The 14,309-nt window shown below is 40.2% G+C and overlaps 1 protein-coding gene across 1 annotated transcript in view; it reads left to right on the top strand.

Annotated features, from left to right (window-relative positions):
- Positions 1-9,813, top strand: part of LOC134450826 (integrin alpha-M-like) — a 63,911-nt gene extending 54,098 nt beyond the window's left edge. The window contains exons 21-30 of the mRNA XM_063200830.1: positions 100-198; positions 519-601; positions 1,269-1,373; positions 3,769-3,847; positions 4,408-4,518; positions 4,633-4,680; positions 4,802-4,918; positions 5,754-5,882; positions 6,539-6,649; positions 7,086-9,813. Coding sequence (XP_063056900.1) covers positions 100-198; positions 519-601; positions 1,269-1,373; positions 3,769-3,847; positions 4,408-4,518; positions 4,633-4,680; positions 4,802-4,918; positions 5,754-5,882; positions 6,539-6,649; positions 7,086-7,316 — 1,113 coding nt within the window. The 3' untranslated portion in view covers positions 7,317-9,813. The remainder of the gene's footprint in view (positions 1-99; positions 199-518; positions 602-1,268; positions 1,374-3,768; positions 3,848-4,407; positions 4,519-4,632; positions 4,681-4,801; positions 4,919-5,753; positions 5,883-6,538; positions 6,650-7,085) is intronic.
- Positions 9,814-14,309: the final 4,496 nt, after the last annotated feature.

The raw sequence follows: 14,309 nt of genomic DNA, 5'->3' as shown, positions 1-14,309 counted from the left end.
AGAAACTGACAATTAAGTCCACTACACATATATGCACTTTTGATGTATGCGATGTATTGTCGTTTGAAAGGAATTTTAATTGTTCAATTCTTCTGGTAGCCGCAGAGGAAAACTTTAACCAACTGTCCGGAAAACAAAGATGCACTTGATTATACCATATGTGATGTGAGCCCTCCTGTGTTCCGCAGTAACAAATCGGTAAGCATTTGATAACAACCAATACGATGAACCAAGTTTTATGAATCTGGAACATCATTTCCAGAGAGGCAAGGTTTTGAACTTGCTGTACTTACTATATTTTCTTAGTCATTGACCAATATACCTGGCATTCTTTCTTACAAACTGTTAATGCTCATTGAGCTGCATGTTTGTATGAGTTGTGCTATAAAAAACAAGTTCTTTTGAAGTTATTGTTTGTACCTATGAAGAGCGTACAACCACAATATGTGATTTGCCCATTCTGGCTACATTTTGTTTGTCCAGTTTTTAATCAACTTTGCATAACGTTTACCCCCCAGGCCATATTCAATGTGTCCTTTACCTTTATCGAAGACAGTCTGAACTGGGGTGATTTTATCACGATGACCATCATAGCACACAGGTACATTGTGTTACATTTAAATCTTTCCTTTTCACACATCCGGACAAAAAACATCTTTTTAATACTGTTATGTCTCAGAAATCCCAATGAACTGCATTCAATAATTGTATCTAAAAAAACCCATTATTTTGTTCAATGACAGATGAATATAAATATGAATAAATATGATATGAATAAAAATTAATATGAACAATGTGGTTTTAAGGATGGTCGGTAACACTTTGCAATAACTACCCCAAAAAAGCTTTATAAACACCTAATAAATGATGAACTAACTATCAACAAAATGTTTAGAAATGTTTATGAATGGGCAAGAAATACTATGTTAAAAACAACAGACACAGCACAGTCTTATCCGTCCTGGAAGTTTATCCTCCAAAGACCAGAAGGCATGAAACCACATAAAACTCACACAGTAGAAGTTGATTCCCACTCCACTGTGCTGTCGTAGTTTGGTTCTTACTCATTTCCAAACATTTGTAAATGCTTTGTTAAATGTTAATTATAATTAAGTGTTAATAAAGTGTTTATTAAGCTTGTTTGGGTAGTTATTGTATAGTGTTACCGGGTGGTCTTTTCAAGGATTCCTCATAAAAGTCAACAAGTAACAAATGGCTTATTGCATCCTGGTAACTGACATGTATGGCCCACATATTCTTTTCTTCAGTGACAATGGAGACAGTGGCAATGGGACAATGGGCAGTACCTTCAAGGATTATAGTGTAACGAAGAGCCTCCCCGTTGTCTTCGCTGTGGGCCTAGCAGTCGCATTGTAAGTCGCAACAAGCACTTCCATGCACAATTCCACACCAAACCACACATACATACAACTATTGAGCTTAGTTACATGTACAGACAGATAGATTTGGTTTCAAACTGAATATTGTGAGTGTTTCGTTTAAAACAAGCTCCAGATTGTTTTCTTTTACATGTGTAGAACAGCGTTCTACTGCAGGAATATTCTTGGATAATGGCCACACTAAAGCCAGGCTTAAAGGTGCACTGTGTAGGATGTGGCCAAAGTAGTTACTGCAACTGTGCTGCTCATTGAAATTGTGCTGCCTATTGCCAAATATGATTCTTTTCATGAATATTTTCAAAGTAACAAAGCTAATATTTACTAGTATGGCCAAAGTACAGTAATTTTTACAGCTAAAAATGTCATTCATGAAATTCAAAATGGCGGACCATGGAAAAGATCCCCTTTTTCATGTATGAAAACTGCAATTTTCCCAGTTCTAATGAATACTTATAATTTGATGCTGGTGGTAAGTATTCATGAAAAAGGTAACATTAGTGAATGGTTAACATGAAAATAAGCAACTGAAAATCTCACACAGTGCACCTTTAAACTACATGACTATCGACCCGATTCTCTACGACAATCGGTGGAACGTTACCTCGCAGGACCATTGCAAGCGATCCTCGGGCAAGACTGAGATAAGCCGTTAAGGCTCTAGTCATATGTAGGCCTCTTAAAGGGCAATTCCGGCCAGTTTGGATTCATATCCCATCTTGGGTGGACCCAGGGAAAAGGATGAAAGGGGAAACCGCGAGAAATTTTCATGCGTGCTGCGCAAAGTTGTTCAATTGATATCTTGATATTTTGAGATGGATACTTCGTTGGGGTCTGGTGGTTCAATTGAAGAGTTTGGTGGCCATGGTTATCTTTTTCGAACCAGAATATTTGTTACAGATAAAGAATTATTGCCACATGTGCAATTCTTCAATTCAATTCAATTCAATTCATGTGCAATTCCACATTGCCACAATTCTTTATCTGTAACAAATATTCTGGTTTGAAAAAGATAACCATGGCCACCAAACTCTTCAATTGAACCACCAGACCCCAACGAAGGATCCATCTCAAAATATCAAACAGTATATTATGACAGCGCCTCTCTCTCTCGCTTCTGTATAATAACTGGATGAGCGAATGTGCGTTCCTTCCAGGAGTCATGTGACACCGTGACGTCACTAAACTGCGTTCAGTGACAGAGATTGAGAAGTGAATCTGCGAGACAATAACAACAGGACGTGGAAACGTGTGAATATGTTTCTTGTGGCTCGTCTTTGGTGGACAAAATTAAAATGGATTACTATGAAGTATCACTTTGGAGAACCATTTTGCGGACGTAGTTGGAAGGCGGAAGCTGGAAGAGGTAGGTGCGCCACTTTTGAAAACTCCTGTTGTATCGTAACGGGGCTACCTAATGGAACTGTGAACCACTAGATCGACTTGTATGGACCCACACACCACGGGCAAAGCGTTCAAAAGGGTTTCAATGCACGCTAGGAGCTTTAAAACATGTCAAATACCTGCCAGACGGGCCAGGGTTTAACCGAAAACAGCGCAATTGAACAACTTTGCGCAGCACGCATGAAAATTTCTCGCGGTTTCCCCTTTCATCCTTTTTCCTGGGTCCACCCAAGATGGGATATGAATCCAAACTGGCCGGAATTGCCCTTTAATGACTGAGGCAAGGGTCAGTTTCAGTTGTGTTTTCTATTTTTATACATAGCCTACACATGCTCTTTGACACTTAGACAGAAACATTTTTTTTTTCACTCAAATATCGTGCCGTGAAACCAGTGGCCTGAGATAGAATGTCTTTACATTAATACAGTGCTGTTAATTTACTTCAACAAAACACAAATGCAAAATACTAGTCATTTGTATTTTTTATGTGTATTTTTAAATACATGTATTAGGAATGCTGGCCATCCCTGTTTGTATGTATCATGATGCTATCATTCTAACACAGGGGTTCCCAAACTTTACCATAACGAGGCCCCCCATATACCAATAGATTCTAGCCAAGGCCCCCCTAACATGGGCCGTGTGGCACTATTTTTTCTGTGGACGCGGTTTCACATCTGAAAAATTTGTGCATTCCTAAACCCATTCAATTAGGCCTACTACAGAAAGCATAATACAAAAACATTGTAATGAAGAGAATGATTTCACTGGGATAGTTTAGCTCATTTTTGGTTTATTTTGGCTTACTTAAGGTATTTAATTTACTAAGCTATTCATTTTATTTTGCTATATTTTCCTGCCAGCCTGCCGCGGCCCCCCTGGCAACTTCTCGCGGCCCCCCAGGGGTCCCCGGCCCCCACTTTAAAAACCACTGTTCTAACATATGTGTTTGTGGATGTTTGTACAGCCCTCCTACCATTTCTACGACATATGTGAGCTACTCACTGGAGGACAAAGGACCCAAGACACTGAAGCACGTTTACAAGGTAATCCATCGTCCCACAGTAAAAAAAGAGGGATCACCGCACACTGGTGGACTTAATTTTGCAGCTTTTTATTTAGGTGAACAACGCGTTTCGCCTTGCGCTTCACTTTGACCATTAACCCATTGTGTCCTGGAGCAACATATACGCATTCAAGTTGTTGAGATTTGAGCTGTTTTCTTAAAAATGTGGGTATGTTAGAGCTGAATGAACACATTCTAGTGCAAAATGAAGGTTCTAGCTTTGAAATGCAACTTATTTCATGTTTTTACGTGCTTCGGAGGCTGAGATATTTAGGTTTTGATAGAGAGAGGGCACCTTTTCCCAAAAAGGGCTTAGGCTAAAATAGTTAATCCATCGTCCCATTAATCATTATTATAATCATCAATCTTATGTTTTTTTATCTATCTATCTATCTATCTATCTATCTATCTATCTATCTATCTAGATAGGTATAGAGAAGGCATTGTGGTACTACCCATGGCATTCATTACTGTTGGTGTATGTATTTGAAATGGCAATTAGTCTGTGCTACTGTTCACGTTTTTTTTTAACCATTCCAGGTTGCTAACACGAGACCGGTACCTCTTCCTGTTAGTGTGAGCTTCATCTTCCCTACAAAACCTGAAGAGAACTTCCGAATCACTGATCCCACGATCTCACACAAGAAAGAGGTCTGAAAAATGTTATGTTATTTTCTTTTCTGTTCTATTCAATTCTATTCCTTTGTATTCCATTCTGCTCTGTCTCAGTTTTGTTGACATTGTGTGCTATTTCTCTTTTCCAAGGACAATGCCACAATAAACTGCACAGAGCCTCACAGCGTAGTAACCCAGGTAAGAACAATTTGCAACACTTTTTTTCCGTTGTATACTTGTCCTGAAGAGGCAAGGCACTGACTCTAAAACTATTTGTGTATCTAATGGTGTTTAACATTTTCTCTTATTTGCTCGACAGAACTGTTCGCTGAAGGAAAGCTGCCTGAAAATTGAGTGTTCCATTCCCATGTTAAAGAAATATGATTATATTCTGTTTACTCTGACTGTCAAAGCAGCCCTCGACCTGAGTCCAAGTGTGAGTATCCCCTAGCCAAGAAATCTAGACGCCCCTAGTGGCCGCAAATACTTAAATCACCTTTGGATTAAAGAATTTAAATAGAATTAATTAAAATTTAGTATTTTATCACATTTTTAATTTTTAGATTTGGTAGGTTTTTTTTCAGAAATGTTGATATTTCGGGGGAAAAATGCCGCTTATCAATTAATCGTAAGTCCGATGGATAAGGCGATCAGCTAACGATTAATGAATTAATCGATAATGTGCATCTCTATTGCCAATTAATGGGGGCATGGGTTTGTTTGCATGTAGTTTGTTAAGTCTTAACATACTCCAACTATCCATGTTAAATTTGTGTTGTACGACGTCTGCTGATTCATCATAACTTTTGAAATGGTATTTGAAGTAAGGGTAACACTTTACTTGACGCCGGCGTCATACGGCTGACATAACGGTGTCATAACATTGTCATAATGCAGTCATGAATGTGTCATAAACATTATGTCAATGTCATAAACATTGTATGACTTTGTCTTTAAGTGAAATTCGGTTATGACAAAGACAGGCCGAACAATGTCAACTTTCTATGGCCATAAAACTTTTATGACATTGGCATTATGTTTATGACTCGTTCATGAAACTATTACACTGTTATGACACTCTTATGTCATACGTATGACACCGGCGTGAAGTAAAGTGTTACCGAAGTATGTTTACACATGAACAATGCAATTTCATGTTGACATTGGCCAGAATTGTTGAACTTCACCTGTTTATGATAGCAACAAAATGACAGCACAACTAAGAAGGGCGTTGAATTGGCTGTTAACTCTTTCTGTGCGTGTGTTCTCAGGAATACACTTTCTCTGAACTAAGATTCCCGAGAACCTTCAAAACATCTGCCGAGATCACTTACAACAAAACACGTTACAGACAATTTGGGGACGACCAAAAGCAACTTGATTACTTCCCTAGGCAGCAGGTGACTCTCCATTTCTATTCATTAAAAAAAACTAAAATAAGAGTAAATCACTGTGGACAAAAGCGTAATGTAATTTATTTTAACAAAGGTTGCTCTAACACATAATCAGTCACTACCTGTACATGGTTATTGGGACGAGACTTAAAATATCTTCGTAAAGTTGTGTTTATTTCCGTTTATTGTTTAGAACATGCTTAAATCATAAGTTAACCTACAGGAAGTGGTTAACCTGCTAATAGATAGTCCACAAGTGTCATTTATTTAGAAAATGAGCATGCCAGGCTCTTCTATTAGATGATTTACCACTACCTCAAGGTTAACCTGGTTTACTACTGAGCCAGGTTCTTGGGATACTCCCCTGGTAAAAAATAAATTTAAAAAATCCAATTGCAGAATATGCACTCATGGTTTTTTTTTGTTTTAATGAAAGGTCACATCATCTGTAGTTAATCAGTGGGAGCATCTATTGTAATTTTGAAATAAAAATATGACCATATGTAATGGATGGTAATGCTTACTGCTAAACCACTTTGTTGTTGTGATGTACAGGTCCTGGCCATATAATTAGAATATCATGAACTTTTTCACGATATTCTAATTATATGGACAGGACCTGTATGTCAATGTATACCGTACTAAACCATTTTGTTTATTAGGGCAAAACCACGGCTGAACTCATAATCCCAATTCATCTGCCAATGGTCATCGGCATCGCAAGTTCTGGAGGACTGTTACTGCTGATTCTTATATTTGTGGCACTATATAAGGTAACATTAGGTTTGAGCACAAACTTTTGTCTGCTACCTCGCTATAAATATATAGTAGATACTGATTAAACAAGGATCAGCAGACTGTTCAACAGCTTTTATCCAACAGCCATCATTAGACTAAATTAGGCTACCAAAGTAAACAGTAGGCCTACTTTTATACCTACACGATCAGTATGAATGTAGATGTACACATACAGTGATATGTGAGTGAGTGTGTTAGGTTTGAGATTTGTATGATTGTGTGTGGTTGGGATATGTGGATGTGACAACTAAAAAGGTATTGAATATTCTACATTGTTGTTATTGTAATGGTATCAGATGTTAATCGCTAACTGTTCTCTCTCCACATTCTCTCTTCTCCCCCTCTTACTGCCTCCACTTAACTGTCCTTTTTTGCTCTTGCTTTTGTCTTTTCCATTCTCCTATGAAAAAGTGTGGCTTTTTCAAGCGTAAAAAGTTTGGGGAAGAAGGGTGCGAAGAGGACGAAGACGATTTCCAATTTCAGGGGGGCGAGCTGTCGCCGTCGTCCCCGATGCCTGAAGGCAAGCCCCTTATGGATGAGGAGGAGCAGGGGCCCAAAACCAACGGCTCCTCCTCCCCAGCGGATGACCCTGCCGCGCCGAGTGCAGACTCCAAGGCAGCAGATGGCGACGTGGATGAGTAAAGACAGTCCAGCACAGTGCACAAGTTGTAGCTGGGGTCAGAAGCTGCAGGTTCTTAAAATAATAATAATTCAAGATTCAAGATTTGTTTATTACATCTCATTATAGGTTTGAGGCCTATAAAAGAGTACAAATTATTGTGGTTTTGTCTCCTCAGAAAAATAAAAAAGGGTGGGAGGATGGAAAAAATGCAAAATAATAATATTAATAATAATAACTTAGTTAAACTATATACAGTGCCTTTTCATGGAACCAAAGGTCGCTTCACGAGGAGAAATCTCACTGTTACCAGACCACATGTGTGTGGTCTCCCTACCCCGTCATCCGAGCCTGATCTCGAGAAATTGCGTCCAATTTCTCAAGCAAACCAACATCCAACATTGCATATTTATTCCGACCAGCCTGATCTCCAAAATTTCCGTGCTCCTGCACACGGATGTTAAGGACATGAAATCTGAGTCCAGGAGCACGGATTTTGCCAATATTCCGTGCTCCTGGACACGGAATTATTTTCCGTGATGGACACACGGAAGTGCTTTCTATATTTCCACAGCACTGTGTTAACTCTATCATTTGAAAATACATACCAAATGCTAATTCGAAACAAAATAATGCTATAGCAATTTAAATTGTGCCATGACCAAAACATTCCCTATCCTTAACCTAGCATTAAAGACATATTTTTGAGAAATACCTTTTCCAGTTGGTTGATGGGCTATCAAATTCATATAATGAATGAAAGAATACTAGCTGTGCCCAGACCAAAACAATCCCTAACCCTAACCTGTCAGTAAGAAATGTTTTTTGAGAAATAATATTTGACATTAGAAAAATCCTGGGAAAACACAAGACTGTGGAAACGTAGAGCTGTGAGAGTATAGAGAGAGCACTTTCGTGTGTCCATCACGGAAAATAATTCTGTGTCCAGGAGCACGGAATTTTGGCAAAATCCGTGCTCCTGGACACAGATTTCATGTCCTTAACGTCCGTGTCCAGGAGCACAGAAATTTTGGAGATCATGTTGATTCCGACGCTTCCCCTGCTGTCTAGAGCACATAGGTAGCTCCTGATTGGTCTAGCTGTGCCCTTCCCAAACCCATCCCTAAATCTAACCTGCCATTAATGCCATGTTTTTGAGTTTTACAATTGTGCCCTTCCCAAAACCATCCCTAAACCTAACCTGTCAGTAATACCATGTTTCTGAGTTCTAAATGTGTGCCCTGACCAAAACTTTCCCTAAACCTAACCTGTCACAGACAGCTGCATGACCTCTGTGCATGTGTGTCAAAGGGAATGCGTTGTAAACGGTGTTTGGTTTGCGTTAGATTATTGACGCAATTCGCTCGAGATCTTGTAGGCCATCCATAGCTGAGGAGCCCTTGAGCAAGGCACTTAACCCCACATACAGTAGATCCAGGGACGGTTGACAATACCCTGTCAGTAGGTTGTTTTGGACGGAAAAATGTCAGTTAATTTGTAACGTTGTGATGATGTCTAACGTATTGATACCCATATCAACTCACTGAATGTTACGATCAGTGTGTACAGTGTTTATGTGTCTTTTTTTGTCTGCATTGATTTGTTCAGAACTATCTGTTATGATATTTCCATTTCCAGTGTTGTAACTTAGCCACAGTGCCTTAAATGATGCGTTTTTCTTCACATAGTCATACCATTGTATTGAAAATATATTTTGTACATTTCATTATCTATTGCACCTGTAATTACATTACTTATGCACTGTTGTAATTTTAGGTGTTGTGATGAATACTTGCCAACGTGTTTGTTGATGCTTTTAAAGGACCTGTTATTGGACAAACAAATTGTGGGGTGAATGTCTATGTATAATGTAAAGCAAGGTACTACGCACGCACAGAGAGAGAGAGAGAGAGAGAGAGAGAGAGAGAGAGAGAGAGAGAGAGAGAGAGAGAGAGAGAGAGAGAGAGAGAGAGAAACTGGGTAGGCCTATTAACTGCAATTTATGTGATGTTAAATGTTTATTACCTTCGCCAAGGAAGTTGTGTTTTTGGTCGCATTTGGTCACATTAGTTTGTCAATTCAAAAAGTTATGAACAGATTTTGATGAAATTTTGTGGAGTTGTTTGAAATGACAAAAGGAACAAGTGATTGAATTGTGGTGGTGATCCCAATCAAGATCAGGATCCAGGATTTTTTTAAACGATTCTTCACCATTGCAGGATAGGACGAATTTTGACATTCCCGTTTCTATGTCCACAAAAACAAGGCAGAAAGACTTGGAGAAAAGAAATTAGGCTGTAGGCCTAACAGTCAAATGTTCTAGCCTATCAAACAACTTCCTTGGTAGAGGTCTACACTCTCTGAATGCATTTCTAGTTTTTATTTCATTTTTCTCTGTGTCATGCACTTACTGTACATTACTGTAACATTGATTTTTTTGTTGTTGTTGTTGCTGTTAATGTAGGCTATATTTTTATTCATGCTGTCCTCCACGGTTTGAAATTAAAGCCATGAACTGTACATACATTGGCTACGTTTTCCTGATGTTTTTGAATCGGATCTAATAGATCGGATTTAAGTAGATCGGATTAAGAGTTATTTTGCGACGTGTATGGGGAACCTAAGTCACGCCCTTCTACTTCCGATCCATGGGGCTGGAGCTCTCAAAATTTTGAATGCGAGTTAATGGAGCGAGTCAAGCTAAATCCTCATCCCGTTTGGCATGTGCTCCGGATTTCACATATGATGACAGTGAATTTGAAACATTATTTTAGCTTTTGTGCAAAACTGTGTTGGAGACTACACGTGCGCCTCGCATATCTGACGTGAACCGAGGCACAGCCAACCCTACTGCTGCACCGTGGGTTAAGTGGCTGCACGTCGGACATGCAACGTCTGTTGTGTAGTCCAAATAATTACATATTTTTGCACACACACAACTCAAAAATCGCTTGCCAAGTGAAGTCAACAAGCACGCCATTGGTTGTTATTAATTCTGAGGCACAGCATATGTGTGACGACGGGGAAATGCGAGGTGAGTCGGAAAATAGCTTTGATCAGTCCATTACAGCCCAGTCAAAAGTTTTTGCGTTGCCAGCCCCATAAGCCGCCCGGAAGGGGTGGAGACTTAGGTGCCCCATAGGCCTACATGGCACTTTCACTTATAGTCTAGAGGGAATTCGTGAAAATCGTTCACTTCGTGACAAGTTTCTGATTTTTGGCAGGGTGTTAGCTATGGGTCTAAGGTTTTCAAAAATCATTGGAGGCAAGTTGGCGGCGCCCCCTATTGGCCGGTATCCATTGCTTTGAATATGGCCTCTGCTGAAAAGAAAACGGGTTGTATCCTACCTTATTATGGTCTGAAAATGTTGTAGGGTGCAGCTTTTCCCATTTTCCATTTCATTGGAGGCAAATTGGCGGCGCCCCCTATTGACCATTATCCATAAAATGCAAAATGGCCTTATTTTGCCTGATTTTTGCCTGAAATTGTTCTATAATTCGACATTTTACAATCTATTTAATGAAATGGTTATGCCAATACCATATTACCATTTGAAGCTCATTTTCATGTCAAATGTGTGGTCAGTTTTTTGCTTGAAAAATGGTGCACTGTTGAGAATTACCAGGTTATCACAGTCATTAACTGTAAAATCTCATCCCAAATTTCTAGCTCAATGATTTACAGTGTTTTACGGCAATGTGCACAGTACACAACCACACTGTGCAGGTGTGCAGTAAATTGCTGTATTATTGTTGTTTTTGTTCATTTAGATGTTACTCGAACTTCCCAGTATTCCATTGTTCCTGTGTTTTAGGCAAGTTATTTTTGGTAGCTTGTTTGACACACGTTCATTCTTCAATTACCTGTGATTGCCATCTAGCTGCAATACCACCGCTATAACTTCAGTCACTGACCATACTCATTGGTGTAGGATGGTGTACATGGCTCCTTTTTTAATGCAACAACAAATATAGCACATTGCACATACCTTTTGATAGACTATGCTATTTTTGTGAAATTGATGAAAGGGTGAATGATTGAAACATTTTAAGAACCTGTAACACTCCTGCTGGCAACAAGCATCCCAATCCCAATAAATATTCAATATTAGGGCCAAAACATACCAAGGCGGAACGGAACGGTACCGGGACGAACGCGGTCTTTCTGCCAGTTTTGGCCGGCGTGTTTTTCTCTGCCTTTCACACTGACAGCGTCGGCGTGCGCGGCCAGTCCTATTCAAAACCCTCCCCACAGCCAAAGCTAGCATGCTACTTTGCCATTCATTTGAATGAGACACCGCCGGTCGCCGGCGTGAAAAATACGCTCGAGTTCTATTTTCCAAATGCAGCGCGGCGCGGATCCGGCTCCCGCGCCGCTGACGCTCGACTACCGCCGGTTGGTGTGTAAGGACAGATAGGTTTTAATGTATTTTCACCGACGCCGGTAAAAAACGCTGCCGTTCCGCGACGCTTTACCGCCTTGGTGTGTAAGACCCCTTAGTGCTTTGGTTTCCCTGAAAACTAAAAGATGTTATGCCATGATTCAATTACTGCCTCACCTGCAAACTGCCTGATCACTCTGGTCACAGGGTAACCTCGCACTTGTAAACCTGGACTCTCAACCACCTCTTTGTGAAAGCTTGCTTTGATGGCTTATTTATTGCTCTGCTCTGCAAGGCATGTTCCATTGCTTCTGGTATTGTTGCATATTGCTGGCTATCCTTCCCCCTACTCTGGATCCATTCGCACTCCACCTCTGCCAGGCTCGTCTGGAACACAAAAACAGTCATGCACGGATGCTGTTCATCGACTTCAGCTCTGCGTTCAACACTGTCATCCCTCAACATCTGATGGACAAACTGAGTACAATAGGCATCAGCACTTCACTGTGCAACTGGCTGCTGGACTTTCTCACAAACAGACCGCAGACAGTGAGAGTTGGCATTGCAAGAACTCCTCAGCGACCACCATCATTAACACCGGGGTGTCACAAGGATGTGTGCTATCTCCCCCGCTGAGCACACTGATGACCCACGAATGCTGTGGCAGATTTGAAATCAATCACATCCTCAAATTTGCTGATGAAACAACAGTAGTGGTGGGCCTAATCAGATACAACGATGACTCAGAGTACAGAGAGGAGGTACAGCAACTCATCAACTGGTGTGAGAGGAACAACCTGCTTCTCAATGTCAACAAAACAAAAGAAATAACTACTTCAGGAAAACACACATACCAATCATCATCAATGGAAGTGCTGTGGAGTCAGCAAAAAGCACAATGTTCCTGGGAGTGCACATCACAAATTACCTCACATAGACTACCAACACCACAGCCCTGGTCAAAAAGGTGCAGACATAACTCCACTTCCTGCGGAGGATGAGAAGAGCCAACATCCCCATATCTGCACTCACCACCTTCTACAGGAGTGTCATTGAGATCATCCTGACCAGCAGTCTCTCCATCTGGCATGGCAGTTGTCTAGCTAGACAAGTAGGTACTATACAGAGGCTGACAAAAGATCATCAGATCACCCATTCCAGCCATCCAGGAACTGTACACTTCACACTGTTCCAAGAGGGCACTTCTGTGTTAACCCTGTTACATAGATTTTGACAATGAAGTTCACTTGATGACTTGCGTGTTGCAAATTATGTTTTGCTTTGAGAGCTAGCTTTTAGTGTTGCTAGTGCTTGCTGCGTTAGGCTACTTCATGCAGCTGAAGCAAGACTGACCAATGTCATTTTCGCAATCAACATGGGGCACCTATGTAAGTCACACCCTTCTTCTGGGGCTGTAACTAGCAACATTTTGAATGGAAGTTTGGCATGTGCTGTGGATTTCACATAATATGATAGCAGTGAATTTTAAAGGTTTCAATTGGTGTCGTAAGACCGCTCATTTTCTTGATATTAGTTTTTGTGCGAAACTGAGTAAAAGACTACAACCTGTGCCTCAAGTATTTGACATGAACAGAGGCTGAAGGTGCATATGCAGCCCAACCGCTGCACCGCGGCTGAAGTGCCTGCACGTCAGACATGCGACTTCTGTTGTGTAGTTCAAATAATTACATATTTTTGCATGCACTTATCTCACAAATCGCTTGACAAATTAATTCGCAGCAAATTAAGTACAGCATATGCACAGCATGTGATCTAGGGGGGAATGTAAGGCGGATCGGAAAACAGGTTTGATCAGTCCATTACAGCCCAGTCAAACTTGTTGACTTTCACAGCCTCATGAGCTGCCCAGAAGGGGCGGAGACTTAGATACCCCATAGTGGATCATGTTTTCTTTTGTATCCCACCTCAGAGTTGATAAATTAGAGCCAACCTGCAAAACTCCCATGAATGTCCATTGGTTAAACTCCCATCCATCTTTCTAACACAGCACTGCATCCCCTAAAATGTCATTAACGCTAACGAGAGCCCCAAACAGCACTTCAAGAGAACAGTGTGGTGGAATATTTGCATGCTAATGATACCTGGAGGACGAAGCCAAGTGGGGCCAGAAACTTGTCAAGAAGCGAACAATTCTTATGAAAATGTCCCTATTCATGAAATTGTTCACTTCTTGAGAAGTTTCTGGTTTTTGGCAGGGTGTTTATGTATAAGGTTTTCAAAAATCAGTGGATACATATCAGTGGAGAGAAATGGCCTTATTTCACCTTTTTTGTTTCCCATTTCATTCAATGAAATAGTTGTTATGGCAATTCTTTATTACTATTTTAAGGTCATTTTCATATCATTTGTGTGGTCACTTTTTACTTAAAAAACTGTTTATATTACGCTGTTAAGAATTACCGTGGTGTCACAGTAATTAACTGTAAAATTTCACAGCACATCACTGTCAATTATTTCATGTTTACTGTAATGTGCACAGTGCACAGTACACAGCCACACTGTAAAGGAGTGTATTTTTTGTTCGTTTAGATATTACTGGGACTTCACAGTATTTTATTGTTCACAGTATATTGTTTATTGTATTATGACTTGTATTTTAGTCATTATTTTAGG

Source organism: Engraulis encrasicolus, chromosome 1 (assembly GCF_034702125.1).
Source record: "Engraulis encrasicolus isolate BLACKSEA-1 chromosome 1, IST_EnEncr_1.0, whole genome shotgun sequence".
Classification (NCBI taxonomy): Eukaryota; Metazoa; Chordata; class Actinopteri; order Clupeiformes; family Engraulidae; genus Engraulis; species Engraulis encrasicolus.
The sequence above is the reverse complement of the archived record's forward strand: the minus strand, read 5'-3'. Positions and strand labels throughout refer to the sequence as shown.